Source organism: Parasteatoda tepidariorum, chromosome 11 (genome assembly GCF_982258835.1).
Source record: "Parasteatoda tepidariorum strain Cologne lab strain chromosome 11, Ptep-v5.0, whole genome shotgun sequence".
Lineage (NCBI taxonomy): Eukaryota > Metazoa > Arthropoda > Arachnida > Araneae > Theridiidae > Parasteatoda > Parasteatoda tepidariorum.
Window position 1 is genome coordinate 3,630,575 of NC_141765.1, and position 17,332 is coordinate 3,647,906.

General features: G+C 33.4%; 1 protein-coding gene and 1 long non-coding RNA gene across 2 annotated transcripts; both read left to right on the top strand.

The window, feature by feature from the left end:
- Positions 1-4,963: 4,963 nt before the first annotated feature.
- Positions 4,964-6,784, top strand: LOC147801185 (uncharacterized). The gene has a single exon (XM_087155175.1). The coding sequence runs from the start codon at positions 4,964-4,966 to the stop codon at positions 6,782-6,784; it is 1,821 nt and encodes a 606-aa protein (XP_087011301.1).
- Positions 6,785-15,106: 8,322 nt separating this feature from the next.
- On the top strand, positions 15,107-16,633 carry LOC147801186 (uncharacterized). The gene is made up of 2 exons (XR_015430321.1): positions 15,107-15,634; positions 16,458-16,633. It is a non-coding gene; the product is annotated as an uncharacterized LOC147801186 (long non-coding RNA).
- Positions 16,634-17,332: the final 699 nt, after the last annotated feature.

The following is a 17,332-nucleotide window of genomic DNA, read 5'->3' on the forward strand; positions in this document are numbered from 1 at the left end:
GATATTGTACGATTCCCGTCGATTTCACATTAAAAATCTGTTTGTAAAACTTATCATTTAAAACTTTATTGTGTTCTTAAATCAAAATTAATCATTTAAAAGACAAAAAATGACGTCAAATTATTATAATTCCAAAAAATAAATTTAAAATATAAATTTAGAGATATCCGAACCACACCCGGACAATATTTGATATCAATATTGCAATCGTGTTTTTGTCACGACATCGATCGTTTTCTCTAAATACTGAAATCTATAATCTATTCCACTCGGAACCGTAACTTTAACCCGTTAAGATGCTGTTTATCATTTTCCCCTACACCTGCGATCAATTTATCTTTTCTCTACTTATATTTAAATCTAATTCCGTCTCATAAGATTTATACCTTAGCGCATAAAGTAAATGGAATAAAAATTATTTCGATTTAGCGAGCCCGAAAACTCAAACCAGCTGAAGATGAAGGGGAATTAATGCACCTTGTTGAAGTGAGCGAATTTTCTGATCTTGGCAGGTATGTGCTGTTTTTAATATATATATATAATTATATCTTGCAAGAATTACATTGATTTCCTCCTTTTTCTTGTCCAGGCTGCTTAACTATTTAATTATATCACGTTATTCAATTCTCATATTTACAAACAGTGGCGAAATTTTATAACATGTTTGGAGGTGTTAAGCCTTCTGGCATGCTTATGTTTATATTTTTTCACACCTGCCAACTTGTACGTTCGATGAAAAATATTTTTTAATACTTGAACTAATTAAAAATTTAAAAGCTAAGTGAGCTAACAAATGGATCATATTTGCATATTTTTTAATTATTAATTTGTCATGGTAGATTGAAATGTTTTTTTTTCGAAATTTTAAATTGAAGATTTATAGTATGTCTACTAGATTGATATAATATGTCTACTGAAGATTTAATAAGATATCTAATGTTGCTGCTAGTAAGAAGTTTTCTTTTTAACCGTACAAGTTTGCAGTAAATATATATATACATATATGTGTGTGTGTTTAATTATTATTTAATATTATGCTTAATGTATCTAATTAATATATGGATGGGTAATCGTGTAAAGCTAAGGGTGGTGGCGCTAGTGGTAAAATTGCTCTTTCAAGACTTCCGGGTTACTGCTTCTGATATATTTTTACGCCGCAGATTGAAAAAAAGCGCCATCATATTATTGCATCATATCTTTTGCAGTATTTCACATGTACCGAGTTCTTCCTTTCAGCCTTTAAACTTCAGCATTATCATATTAATGTTACGGACGGGGAGTGTCGATGAAGCTTCAAAGCAGTCTAGGGTTGCATTTTAAAGCTTTTATTATGACAAAAAACACTTAAATGGCAGTACAAAATAATTAGAGCTGGAACATCTTAATGAGCTCGCTCCCCGTAGCCGTTCAGTGAGAGAATGTCCGGGAGTCTGCTTACTCACAGGTGGCGCTAGGGTGGCGATGCAACACTCTGTTATCCTGACTTAGTCGGTCTCCGACTAATTGCTTCAAAGGTAAATATTAAACATTATTAAAGGTAATTAACATAAAATATTGATGACAGAAATATTTTGACAATTCAATTGAAATATAAAACAATAAATTTATGAAAATTTAAATCTAAACTAATTCTAAATAAGTAATAAAAAGATATTTTCAAATATATAAATCCACAAATTCTTTTATCTCACTTCTGAAAAATACGATCAATATGAATATTTTGATCATTAAAATAGAAATTTGTCATCAATATCAGTTAAATATGTTCAATTAATTTTTGATTTATGCAATAAAATCCAAAATGAAAATAAAAAAAAAAAATTTTTTTTTAAAAATTTGAGTCTGTGTAAAAGTTCTTGCACTAAAAATTTTTAAAAAAAATCGAAAGTCAGTGTAAGAGTTCTTGCACAATTGAAAAGTTCATAGTTCATATGAAAAAAAAAAAGAAAGAAAAAGTTTATGGATCTTCCCACGGTTTCATTAAGTCTGCTGATGTGGATGTGACAGTTGGTCCTTCTCCTATACCGATCTTGTGAACATCATATCTATCGTTGGGTCTAATTTTTGTCACTGTGTATGGACCGAAAAATTTTGGTCGAAGTTTCAAACCTGTCCCGAATTGGGTTCGTTTGATGGCAACTCTGTCGTGGAGCTTATACTTCGTTGCTGTCTTTCGTCTAGTATTATAATTGTGCTTGGTTTTTTCTTGCATCTCAAGTATATTGCTTTTTGCTTCTTTTCGCATTTGTTGTTGATTTTCAAGTAAAATATGTATGTGCTCTTCTTCGAGGATTTTCTTGATGTGCAGGTCTTCTTTATTTCTCATCTTAACTCCTGTTAAGAGCTCGAAGGGTGTAAACTTTGTTGTTGAAGAAACAGTGCTGTTGATTACACGTTGGACTGCTGGTACATGCTTGAACCATTTGCTGGTGTTGTCAAGGGATAACTTGGTGATGACTGAGATTATCGTAGCATGAAATTTTTCCACCTGTCCATTCCCACGAGGTTGACCTGTGGTGATTGTGACATGATCAATTTGTTCGTCTTCACAGTACTTTTTGAATTCTATTGAGGTGAATGCGGATCCTTTATCTCATATGATTCTTCTTGGATTTCCAAAAGTAATTTGTTGCAGTTGTAGTTTTTCCAAGGCATCTTTAGCTGATGTTGACTTGACTGGATAAATCCATAAGAATTTGGTGAAAGCATCGACGACGGTGTAAATGTATTTATAATTCTTATGTGTACTGGGTAAGGGACCAAGAAAATCTATGTGGTATGTATCAAGAGGAATGTCTCCTTTTGGGATGGGATGTAAGAAACCTTCTTGTTTTCCTACTTTACGTGATGAGAGTATACATGGAATGCAATTGGAAATTACGTTTTCAACAGTCTTTCGCATGTTTGGAAAATAGAATTGTTGTTTTAGCAAATTTTCCGTTTTATTTATGCCAAAATGTCCTTTAGAATGTTCAAGTTGTACAATTTGTTTTTGCATGTCAAGTGGAACAACCAAAAGTTCTTGATCATTGACTATTTTGTAAAGCACATTGTTTTTTAATGTATAATCAGGTGCTGAAGAATTATTAATTAGTTGCTTTATACTTGCTGTAAACTCATCATTGATTTGTGCTTCTCTGATTTTCTGTGTTGTTTCATTATATTGTATTACCATAACTGGATAGCGGCTAAGAGCATCTACATGTTGCATTCGTTTACCTGGCCGATGAAGTATTTCGTAATCAAAATCTTCTAAGAAGAGTGCCCATCGTGCTATTTTGGGTGGTAGATCTTTTTTGGTCATTGTCTTTTGAAACGCCTGGCAATCTGTATATATTTGGAATTTTGTGCCTATTAGATAGTGTCTAAATTTTTTTAATGCTGTAACTATCGCTAAAACTTCTAATTCGTAGCTGGAATATTTCTCTTCTTGGGGAGAAGTTTTACGACTCATGTATTGTATGGGATGGAAATTGTTTTCAGAGTCCTTTTGAAGGAGTATAGCACCAAATCCTTTAGCACTGGCATCACAGTGGAGTTGTAATGGAGTACCTTGCTGATACAGATGTAAAACAGGTTCAGATGATAAAATTTGTTTCAGAGAAATGAAAGCTTGTTTCTGTGCAGGGCCAAAAATAAATTTGACTTTGTCTCGTAAAAGGTCGCTTAAAGGTCTTGCAATTAGTGCATAGTCTTTGATAAATTTTCTAAAGTATCCGGTTAGTCCTAAAAATGATTGAACATGTTGAGTTGTTTTGGGTTCTGGAAAGTTCATGACGGCGGTTGTCTTAGTTGCTGAAGGGCGAATGGTGTTTTGCTCAATAATATGTCCAAGAAAGGTTATCCTACGCTGAAGAAAATTGCACTTTTTGAAATTAAATTCTACACCATAACTAGAAGCTACTTCAAATACTTTTTTGAGTTTTTCAATTCCTTCACTCTTATTTTTAGAAGGCACTATGATATCGTCCATATAAATTATAACAGTACCATCATTTAAAAGATCTTTAAAAATAATTTGAATGTATTTTTGGAATACTGAGGGAGAGTTACACAAGCCAAAAGGAACTTTGTTAAATTCGTATTGTCCAGTTGGTGTTACGAAGCTGGTAAATTTGCGACTGTCTGGTTCAATTGAAACATGGAAATAACCGTTCCTAAGGTCAAGGTTGGAAAATAACACTCCTCCTTGAAGTCTATCGAAAATGTCATCAATGAGTGGTAATGGGAATCTCTGTTTAATTGTTTTGGAATTAAGTGCGCGATAATCTACGCATATTCTTGTTGACTGATCTTTTTTCTTAACAAGAACCAAAGGTGCGGCGTAATCGGACGAACTTTCAGAAATGTTGGGATCTTCCATGTAATTCCAGTGGCGCTAGTATCGCGGTTGTGATGTAACTGCAACTGTGTTTACATTGTATGTTTCAGTTTCGGTTTCCAGTATGTTCTATTGTTGATATGTTCTATGTACGTATTGTGAATAAAGTTATTGTTATGTTATAAGTTATCAATATGAGTGCTATCATTGTCAATCATCCTAAATACATATCCCATGCCTTATAATAAAACAATCACAACAGTTTTGGCGACGAGGAGAAAAATAAGAAGAAATAATCAATAGAATTTCAAGATCGTTCAAAAACGAAACTTCAAAATGGATGAAATTTCAAAACGGAAATGTTTCAAGTAATTGAATTCAGGTACTGCAATTAATTTAAATTTTCAACTATTTTTTCAAACTTTCAATATATAAATAATGAATGCTGAACAATTCCAAACATTTATTGCTGCATTTAATCAGCAACAACAAGCAATGATAGCACAAATCGAAAAACATTTTTCAAAAGAACAGTCAATTGATTCATCAGTAAATCTTGTTAATGTGCATCCTTTTGAAAATTATGATTCAAAACGTGAAAAATTTTCATACTATTTAGAACGATTTGAAAATTATTGTTCTATGAAGGGTGTTATTGATGAAGATAAAATTGCTCAACTTCTATGTGTATCTATTGGTTCATCACACTATAATAATTTGGCAGCTTTTCTTGGACCAGAGAAACCAGTCAAACAATTATCACATGATAATCTTGTGAAAGCTTTCAAGCAAATGCTAATTCCTAGAAAAAATGTAGTTGTTTCCCAACATTATTTTTTAAATATATATCAAAAAGAACATGAATCAATTTCAGAATTTGTAGCTGCTTTGCAACGTGATATAGTTGAATGCGAATTTTCTGTGAAATGTGACTGTGATAAATCAGTAACAATTGCAGATGTTTTTCTCCGGGCTCAGTTCATTCGAGGATTGCGTGATGACTGGTTGCGCGAACAGGTGCTACAATCAGATTTAATAACTTTCGATGATGTCTTGTCAAAGGCGATTGCTCTGGAGGCGTCCAAAATCGAAAGTAAAGAACTCACTCAAAAAGGTTCTCCACGCTCTACTTCTTACGCTTTAAGTGACAATAATAAAGTTTCAAATTTCTCAGCACGTCATAGAAATCGTTCCAGTTCACGATCTAGTTCTCAACGCCAGAAACCAGATTATAGAGCCCTTGGTATTGAAAATCTATGCATCAGATGTGGCAGAAATAATCACCAAGTCAAAGATTGTCGAATTAATAAAACTAAACTAAAATGTGATTCATGCAAAAAAATAGGTCATGTTAGTAAAGTCTGCATTTCAACTTTAATTAAGATGCCACGAAAGTCAATGAATTCCAGTCCCAGACCTTCTCTTCATGCTGTTTCAACTGAAGTACATGATCAAAATATTACATTTGGTGTCAACTCTATTCACAGCTCTTCACCATGCTATAAAGTTATAGATTTATTTGAAGTTTGCCATGACTCTGACAAATATATCGTCTCTGTATACCTCAATGGGAAGCTACAACACTTCGAAGTAGATTCTGGAGCAAAGTTTTCCCTACTTTCAGAAACTGATTTTGTACGTTTAAATTTAAATGTGCCCTTGGAAAAATCAAACATTGCTTTTCGTACTTATTCTGGAGATATTATTCAACCCAAGGGGAAAGTGCATGCAAATGTTGCATTTCAAAACAAAAACATTACAGGTGAACTTCATATTGTTCCAGCTGGATGTGCAGCTATTCTAGGCCGTCAATGGATTCGAGCCTTAGAAATCGAACTTTTACAAATAGATGCTAATATATCAAACACTTCAATTCATAAATCACCAGTGTATCAAATCAACCCTCTCAATTCACTTTTGGAAAAATTTTCACCCCTCTTTGAAGAACGAGTTGGTTGCGTCCCTCATTTTCAAGTATCACTTCAACTTAGGGATGGAGCAAAAGCCATTTTTACTAGGGAGCGTGACGTTCCTTATGCTCTCCGGGACCGCGTCAATAAAGAATTGGACTCTCTTGAGGCAGATGGAATAATATCCTTAGTGCCTGCGAGTGATTGGGGGTCACCATTGGTTGTCATTCCAAAACCAAACGGTGGAGTTCGATTATGTGTTGATTACAAATGTGGAGTCAATGAACGATTAATTCAATCAAATCATCCAGTAAGAAGGATAGATGATGTGCTTCATAGTCTTCGAAATTCAAGATATTTTTGTAAACTTGATTTATTTAAAGCCTACCTACATTTAAAAGTTGATGAAGATAGTAGCATGATACAGACCATTTCAACACATCGTGGTACGTATCGCATGCATAGGCTTAGTTTTGGAATCAAGACAGCACCATCAGAATTCAATCGCATTCTTTCTCAAATTCTCAAAGGGTTACCAAAAACAGAATCTTAATTTGACGATATTATTATACATGGTGAAACACTTCAAGAATGTACTGAAAATTTAGAAGCTTGCTTACAAAGACTTTCTGACTATGATCTGCACATAAATAAACAAAAGTGTTCTTTCTTTCAGGAAAAAATCGAATATCTCGGACATGTTATTGAGTATAATAAGATAAGTAAATCGCCAACAAAAATTCAAGCTGTTCAAGAAATGCCAAGACCATCAAATATTGAAGAAATCAAACGATTTTTGGGACTTGTAACTTACTACTCCCGTTTTATGCCAAATTTTTCAACTATATCATACCCACTTCGACGGTTGCTAAGAAAAAACCAGCCTTGGTTATGGACTGCAAGTTGTGAATCTGCATTCCTGAAACTGAAAAATGAACTTACCAGTGATAGAGTTCTCGTTCCTTTTGATCCTAGTTTACCAATTGTCCTGACCACAGATGCCAGCCCTACGGGAATTGCAGCAGTATTGAGTCACTCTAAACAAGGTGTAGAAAGACCTATTGCTTACGCATCTCGTTCACTTACCAACTCCGAACAAAACTATAGCCAATTAGATCGAGAGGCTTTAGCTATTATTTTTGGTGTTACACAATTCTTCAATTACTTATTTGGTAAACATTTCAAACTTATTACTGACAATGAGCCACTAACAAGAATTTTTCATTCTCATAAGGGACTACCACGTATGACTTCAGCACGATTACTTCGCTATGCTTCCTACTTATCAAGTTTTGATTACTCAGTGCAATTCAAAAAGGGATCTGAAAATGAAAATGTCGATTGCCTGTCTAGAGCTCCAATTCAAAAACCCGAAAACTCAGTCGATAAATTTATAGGGGAAGAAGCAAATCAAATATGTGCCGAAAACATTTTCCAGATTTCAAGTGAAAAAATAACATCTTTAACAATCCAGTTTGAAACAAAGAAAGATCCAGAACTCAGGGAAATAATTGAAAGGCTGAACAACAACTCTGAAGATTCAGAATTTACATTGTTTGATGGCATACTTTTTCGAAGAGAAAGAGTAGTTATTCCAAAAAGCTTACGTTCAAACATACTAAAGGAACTTCACGAAACTCATCTAGGAATAACTAAAATGAAGCAACTGGCAAGACAGTATGTTTATTGGCCTGCCATTGATCGTGACATTGAAAATTTAGTCAAAGGATGTGAAGGCTGCGCATTGACAAAGTCTAATCCTCCAAAGGTATCTGTCCATCCGTGGGAATCTCCAGCAGATAACTGGGACAGAATTCATATAGATTATGCAGGTCCATTTGAAAATTACTATTTTTTGGTGTGTGTTGATGCTAAGTCCAAATGGGCAGAAGTCGAAGTCATTAAAGATGCCCCAACAAGTTCAAAAACTATCCTTTTGATAGAAAAAATTTGTTCTTTTCATGGCTATCCACAGGTTATTGTATCTGATAATGCTTCAATATTTCAAAGTGAAGAATTCCATTCTTATTGTTCTAATCGAGGAATATTTCAAAAATTCATCGCTCCAGGACATCCTGCCACCAATGGCCTTGCAGAGCGAAACGTCCAAACCTTAAAGCAAAAGTTAAAAGCTTCTTTTCTTGAAAAATCCTCAATCTCAAGTAAAGTTCAAAACATATTATTCCGTTATAGAGCAACACCTCTAGCTTGTGGACAGTCACCTGCTCAATTATACTTACATAGAAAAATCCGCATACGTTTAAACTCAATCTTTCCTTATCATCCAACACCATCAACAGTTTCCAGTACTCCTGTAAGATCTTTTTCAGTGGGGGAGAGAGTCCAGGTGAGGTTGTTCATAAATAACCATAATGTATGGCAGTTTGGCAAAGTCGTGAAAAAGTATGGTACACGTCATTATTTGATTTTACTAGACTCAGGTCGGCAATTAAAGAGACACATAAACCAATTAAGATCAACATTAATTCCAGAGAAAAAAAAGTGTGTGACTTTTGGGCCAACCCAGTCTTTTGACATACCTAGACCATCTAAGATCTCCTCACCTACTCAGCCTAGTATTCCAGAACTTCCAACAAATTCCAAACAGGACGTTGTGACAAAACCAAAAAGAAAGAGACAATTACCTACACGCTTTAGGGACTTCGTAATGTCATAAGCATATTTCAAATCTGTTTTAAGTATTTTCAATTAAGTGTATTTTTCAATTATATATTTAACATATTCAATTTTTAAGTAGCTAATGTTTTCAATTAACTGTTATTTCAACTCTAATTAAGTGGGGGAGACTGTTGGGATCTTCCATGTAATTCCAGTGGCGCTAGTATCGCGGTTGTGATGTAACTGCAACTGTGTTTACATTATATGTTTCAGTTTCGGTTTCCAGTATGTTCTATTGTTGATATGTTCTATGTACGTATTGTGAATAAAGTTATTGTTATGTTATAAGTTATCAATATGAGTGCTATCATTGTCAATCATCCTAAATACATATCCCATGCCTTATAATAAAACAATCACAACAAGAAATAATTCCATCATTTGTAAGTTGGTATCTTTAATTTTGTTTGGCTTATAAGATTTAATAAGTTGTTCAATTTCAGTACGCGTATCGGATTCTAAATGAGATAAATCAACATCGGTGTAAACTATATTTATATTAGATAAACAATAGTCTGTATTTTCAATAAACGCATTTTTAATCTCTTTATTTTCCGGATTAGAAGAATTAAAATCGTTTGTTTCTGTTTCGGCTGACGAAAAAATATCGGTTTCGGTTTGTTTGTTTACATCGGAAAGAGCACGGTGAACATTGGATGTGACGCAGCGATCACGTGTTTCGGTAGTACCCGCTTTCCTATTAGATGCAGACGTCATTGAATCAAACTCATTTATTTGTTTTTCAAATAAATTTTGAGTAGAAGTACTTTTACATTCGCATAACAAATTTTCGGTTTCAGTTTGAAAAGGGAGTGGTTCATTATTATTCTCTATCTCAAAGAAAGACTGACCTTCGTCTAACTGACGCGACTGTAATGCGCCCTTGTCGGATCTATTTTTAGAAACTGGGGGAGAAAAATTATCGTTTTCTGTATTGGAAATGAAAGAATTTTGATTTTCTTTTTTAGACATTGAGTTTAATTCGAAAGTATTTTGTTGTTCGTTTTTAGGCAAAGGAAATTTAGTTTTAGAATAAGGAGAAATCATGTTTTCTTTTGAAATTCGATCATATTCTTTTTTTGCTTCATTTAAATCATCCAAAATATTTGGGGGAATTATTAAATCACAATAAAGATTTTTACAAACAGCTGCCGTTACTGTTATGGGATTTTCACGAAAGCTTGGAAGCGCTAATTTTATTTTTGAAAGTTCAGCTTGTACTTCATTTCCGAAAGCACAAGTTAATTGAACAGTTCCGACACTTTTAGTTTTGGAGGGAATTAAGTGTTCTCGTACGCAAATAATATTGGCACCGGAATCAACTAACGATTGAACAACTAGTTTATCATTAACGAAAATTTTTTCATATTGTAATTCATGCTTAGACTCATTAAATATTTTAGCTTCGACTTTGCAAACAGGGTCTCGATTTGAGTTAAATCTACGATTTGAATTAGTTTCGTTTCTGTGAAAGCTTTCGCGCGGATTATTTCGTGATGGGTTTTCTGTATAATTTCTCTCATATGAATTACGATTAGAGCTTTGAAATGGGTTATTTTTTTGCTTGCAGTCGAACGGTTGTTGACGGTAGTGTTTTATTTCGGCAAAAGATTTCCGTTTCGAAACAAAGTATACATCGCATTCTTTCGCTAGTTCAGTTGGTTTAAACCAAGTTTCGTTTTGGCGTATCGCAATATGTTGTTGCGTTTCACGATCGAGGGTAGAAAACAATTTATCGGCTATCATTAATTCGCACAAGCTTTTATAATCATTAACGTTACGAAGGTTACAATAGTATTCAAAAGAGCTTGTCAATCTTGAAGAAAATTGTACGTGTGATTCATTAGGTAATCGTTGTGCTCTTCGGAAATTAATTAAGCATTCCTGGGGTGTTGGCTGAAATTCTCGTAATATAATATTTTTAACTTTTTCGTAATCTTGGAGTTCGTTTTCCGAAATGTAAAGTAAAATACTATTCGCTTTTTCACCGAGAATATTTATTAATATTTCTGATTTGAATTCTGGCGGAACATTTTTGGTGGTAAACGCGCGTTCTAAAGAATGAAAGAATAAGTTAAAATTTTCGGGTTTAGTAGGAATCGGCATACTAAGTGTTTTAACTGATTTAATTAGACTTTCGAGATCTGAAGATGATGTTGTAATTATCGCGTTTGTGTTTTCGGAATTATTTTGATTTGAGCCGGAGTTAATTGATGCTAATTCGATTTCTTTTTCGATTTGGGCTAACTTGATTTTTTCTTTTTCGCATTCGCATTGTTCTGCTTCTTTTCTTTCTTCGACGATTAAATAAATCATGTCTTTAACAAATTCTGGTTCATTTTTGAACGTATCAGTTTTTTCTATAAGTTCTTTTAAACAAATAATAGTAGCATTTTCAATAGTAGCAGAGAATGTCCGGGAGTCTGCTTACTCACAGGTGGCGCTAGGGTGGCGATGCAACATTAATATTATAATCATTAGAATATTTCCTAATTAGGCTAACTTAAAAAGATATTTTTGGCGACATTTTATTCAAATGTAGCCAAATAAGGGATGAAATACAAAACATGGCAAACCTTAAGAATTATTCACAATGAGATATTAACTTTCCAAAAATTTTTTTGACCTTACGACCTCTGAGAATCAATACATTTCTGAAAGCTCTTATGAATGGTACAATTATGTTTAGATTTGAACCCAAATTACAATAACAAAACTGCATAGAATATTAGGCTTGTTCACACATCGCCTCGTAGTCATAACATAAGCGGAGGGATACACCGGAAATTTTCTAAATTTCTTCCGGTTTAAGGACGCTTGTTATTGTTTACATTAGACCACTCATCCATAATGTTCAAATTACAAAAAAAATAATTGAATCATGAAAATTTTATGTGTCTACATCTTACTTACTGAACCGAGTAGCTCATTAATCAAGTGATTCATAATTTCAGAAGGGGTTTTAACTTACATAAACTGAAGTTTGTTATCTATTATATTATATCACATTAATCAATTCTGATATTCCCAAAGATCTTGTTTACTTTTATTGGTTCTGTGCACTATAACAATTTGTCTGCTCTTCTCGGACTAAAAAAATGTCTGAATGACTTGAAAGATGACGAACTTGTTCAATGTTTCTCCCATGTACTCGTGCCAAAGAATAGGGTATCTCTCCTGATGCTATTCTTTGGGTACATATATGTATTTATTAGGCTACATATAGGGTATCTGCACACCTAGAAAGTCATGGATTTCATTATTGAACAAAATTTGTCATGATCTTAACTATTTTTTTAAAAAAATTGCAGATTTAGGTAACAGAAAAATTTTAATTTTAAAAATGGAATCACATTATTCACAGCGTTCTGAATATCTGAATTTGTAACAAAATATCCAATCTCAGTCGTATTTTATTAAAATATAAAATTTTTGGATTGTGTTCTTTAAATAATTAAGGGAAGGACATCCTTTCTGGAGCAAATTATCTTTTAAACTTCAGTGATTTCAGAATCTTATTAATTATTTTATTTGCTTAATTTTTTTTTTATTTTAATCAATTTAAAATTCTTGTTTAGGCTCTTTATGTTACACTTTTTAGAAGAAAAAAAGCAGCTTTAAATAACTATATAATAGTTATTTGCTTTTGTATTTTTTTCAGCTATTTAAATGCTTCAACTCTTTCTTTACTCAATTTTTAAGTTTAATATCAATGAATGAGAAGATTCAGAGCCTCGTGGCAGATTTGCAGAGACACAGAAACATTTTCGCTGAACGTTACAGAGTCAGTTCTTGCAGAAAGTTTTTTCTTTTGAAAAGTTAAAAAAAAAATTACCTTTATTTAGTTTTTGACAGGAATTTACCAGTTATATTTGAATCATGCATTTGAATAATAACTTTTAGACGAGCTCAATATACGTCGATAGTAGCGTCAATTGATTTATTTTTTTCTGCTGTATTTTCGTCAGTTATTGATGTTGATTTTCAAGTGAATTTTAAATTTCCCGATAAGCAACCTGAAAAATTTGAATCTTGTATTTGGGTATTTACTTTTTAGGTCAATAATTCTGTCGAATTTTATCAGTTATTGTTATTGATTTCTCCATAGTTTTTAAATCTGATAATTTTTATACGATATTTTTATACAACAGCCTAATCAAGAAACGAAACACTCATTTGAGGTGACCAATTCGTGTGAATTTGTCATCAAATTTTTTTTTTCGTCAAGTACTACTGCGGATTTAATAATTTGCAATTTTTTTCATTGTGATGATTAGTTACAAAAGGCGAAGGAAATAATTTCTGTGTCCCCCTGCCTCCCAACAAAGTGCAAAAATGTTACATGTAATGTTATAATAAAAATTACACGTTCAATTTAAAAAAAGTTATATATATATATTTTATTTTTTTTGTAAACACAGAGCTTTTGTTATTTTAAATTAGTAACATACATGTTTATTATTGTGAAAAGTATCTTGCAGAAAGATATTTGTGCTAGAGAGTTTTGTCGCAGATAGCTCGAACAAATTCTGCCTCAAGGATTCTGAGTAGTATAACAGCTTTGGTTATATCTATCATTTCAATTAATGTTATTATAATGCTTTTTTGAATTTATTGTAGTGTTATTGTCAGATAAAATAGTAACTTCGGTAAGTCATGACAACTTCTTGGAATTATTGATGGAAAGTCAGTGATTTGAAAATCTAAAATGTCGCAGATATCATGTACATATCAAAATGAAAAGCAATCCATAGCTGAATATGTCCCAACTTTGCAACATAAACTGCTGTTTGTAGAAAATGCAACACCATGAAGGAATCATCAGAATCAAATGAAATTCGCAGCAAATGTCAATTATAGGATATTATGCAAATTAATAAAGTTTCAGAGCCATCGCGCGTGCGTGGCGCGCGCAGCGCCCTCTGAATTGATGCTGAAAGCGTATAAATAAAGTGCTGTAGCGGGACGTTGAAAATAGTCTATGATTATTTGTTAGTGGCAAACGTTTAGTGAGACCTGAGTATGCCTCCACGACGGAAGAATAAGAAATTCAAGCAACTTACGGAGTTTGAACGAGGGAGGATAATCGGCCTTCGAGAAGGAGGATTTTCCTATCGCGCAATAGCAGCTCGTATGCAGCGGAACAGTTCCACAGTGATGCGAGTTTGGAAGCAGTGGACCGACGAGCACCGAACAACTCGAAAAACAGGCACTGGACGACAGAAGGTGACGTCAGAGCGCGATGATCGACACCTGCTCCGCATGGCGGTGAATGATCGCACAGCTTCCTCCAGGCAGCTGGCAGCACATTGGTCTACTGCTACAGGTGTACAATTGTCGGCTTCGTCAATTCGTCGTCGTCTGCTGCGCCGTGGATTGCGTGCAAGGGTGCCATTATACAGGATTCCCCTCACGGCGGATCATCGACGGCTGCGTCGGCAGTGGGCTCTTGAGCACAGAGACTGGCGAGCTGATTGGCACCAAGTTGTCTTTTCAGATGAATCACGCTTCAATTTGTGGACCCATGATGGCCGTGTTCGTGTTAGACGTTATGCCGGTCAACACTGCCTTCCTGAGTGTATTATTGAACGACATAGTGGTCGAACACCCGGAGTTATGGTCTGGGGTGCGATTTCGTATCATGGACGATCCAATTTGATACGAATTGAGGGTAATCTCAATAGCAACAGATACGTCCGTGAAGTGCTACAGCCCGAAGTCGTTCCTTTCCTTCAAGGCATCCCTGGAGCTATCTTTCAGCAGAATAATGCACGCCCACATGTTGCGCGGACTGTTAGAGACTTCTGTTCAGCACAACGCATGCAACTTCTTCCTTGGCCTGCTTATTCGCCGGATATGTCGCCTATTGAGCACGTGTGGGATATGGTTGGTCGGCGTCTCACTCGTGATCCGCGTCCTGCAGTTTCCAAAGACGAACTTTGGTTGCGCATACAAGCGATATGGAATTCTCTTCCTCAAGCAGATATTCAACATCTGTTTGACTCCATGCCACGTCGTATAGCAGCACTTATTGCAGCGCGTGGTGGCTGCACCAAATACTGATTTCGGACGCTTAATTTGTTTCGAAAATTTCATCATTTATTTGTATCAGTACAAGTCGTTTCTGCATTAAATTTCATTTGATTCTGATGATTCTTTCATGGTGTTGCATTTTCTACAAACAGCAGTTTATTTTAACTTATGTGATTCTTTAGTCAAATATGACTGGGATAAGTGTTTTGATGGTATGGGTATTTCTCCGCACACAATTTATACATAGAATTCTTGATAATTGGATTCGTTAACATACAATCTGATATTGCAATGTTTAATATATTTAAGCAAAGGCCATTGCTTTGGAAGCTTCTCATTTACAAAGTAGAGAACTAATGCAAGAACTCTTTTAGAGAATAAAGTGACTGAAATAAGAAATAATGTTATAAAAATTTAGATAATTCCTTCCTTCAGCAATCCCGTGCCAGTGCCTGTTTTACTTGTATGGTCTTAATTGATGACAAAATATGAGGTACATTTTGTAATGGTTATTAAAACATTATATATATACACATCTTTTTTTTTCTCTTTCAGATGTTATTTTGAAACCATCTGTAAAGGCTATCTATGCTCTTTTACTTCTTGGAATTGACGATGATCTATTGTAAATTAAAAGGAAAAAGGAAACAGTGTTTTGAAATCCTCTCAGCGGTTACAAACGCCATCTTGGGTAATTTTATAGACTTAGAATTTTAAAATTTGTAATAAGACTTTACTTTTTCATGAGTCATTATCTTGCACTAAAATGGATTAGTTGTTCCTTAAATTATTTACCCTGGTCCTTCCTGTTTTATTTTGCTTAGTTTTTATTCTAAACTCCAATACTTTTACATTTTACAGCATTGTATGTTTCAAAGTTCAAAAATTAGCCACTCTTAAAGTTTTGTAATATTTTTCATGGCGTCTTTTCTCAACTTCTAGCTATCAGCGTTTGTTGATTTAAATCAGCTTGATTTAAATCAAATGATTTTTTTTAAAAAAATCATTGATTTTGAAAGTTAAAAAACAGTGTTTTAAATTATTGATACTTTTATTGTTTTCTTTTCTTAGTTTTAAAATTTATTTTAAATAAATTGCTGCATTAATTAATTTTAGTTATTAAAATTTCTTTCTTGGTGTGTGTTAAATTCCAACACATTTGAAATTACATTTTTAAAAATCTTTTTGATTCTTGAGATTGATTGGATAGCATTAAATGTGTACAGATTAAAGTACACATTAAATGCTGTCTTAATATAGACTGGCATAGCTGTAGAAAGTAATTAATAAGCATGATTTAAAAAAAAAAAATGCTTTTTATTAGTGGAAAATGTATATTTCTAAAACTTGAGGTTATATTAGAAGCAAATTACCCTAATATGTCAAAAATAGAAGGAAAAAAAGGGGGGCTGATGAATTCTACTTTAGTTCATGTAATGTTTTCAATGTAGCTATTTGTCTTTTAATTTAAAAATATTAAAATTAACCACAGTTCATGTCTTATTTTTTTTCAGCTGCTACCTTCAGACTGTTTAAAGAAACTAGCTGACTAGAAAAAGCTGAAAAATTTGGTGAAGCTCTTGCCACCGCCAACGACCGGGAAGGCAGGAAGACTAAGTTCGCCTCAACTGACACAGTTTTGTTTTAGAAACAATTGATTGTATTAAAGAATTCAATAAATTATAGAAATTAGTATATTATTCTTTACTGTTTAATAAAATGTATATTTCATTTACACATTTGACAACCGTTCAAGCCCTAATAGATATTTTGGCAACACTTTAATGGACATAGGCTATAAGTAAATTAAATTGCAGCTTATTCTACCGTAGCTTACCCTTTTTTAAATCAGAAATCTGAGGATGTGACTCCTGTTATTTTATTATGACAATATGAGTGTAATTATTGCATTTTTTCTTCTTTTTAATCAGTTTTCTTAAAATCGAACCTGATGCTGTGAAGATAAGGAATTTTGTTTTCCATACATACTATTTTAGTAAAATACAGATTGTATAATACTAAAACGTCACAGCAAAAAAGTTTATCCTTTTAAATTAAACATATTGTAATTTTAATCTGCATAGTAAAATATAGATGCTGTAAAAATGATTGCACAAATCACTTAAAATATTAAAATTATTTCACAGTATAAATGGCTGCTTGTACCCTGAAAAAGAGAAGAAATATCTTAACAAAACTATTTACTTTCTAGCTTATTATCTAGAATAATGGTAAAATATACCTGCCTACCCAAACTTATTAAATATTAATAACTAAGCTGCAGACTTAAAAATTCTATAAGTTTTGGTAATAACAAATAATTTAATTTTAAATAAGCTAGAACGGTTTTGTTATCAGCTTTTTCCAGGTTACAAACAGGCATGAATAT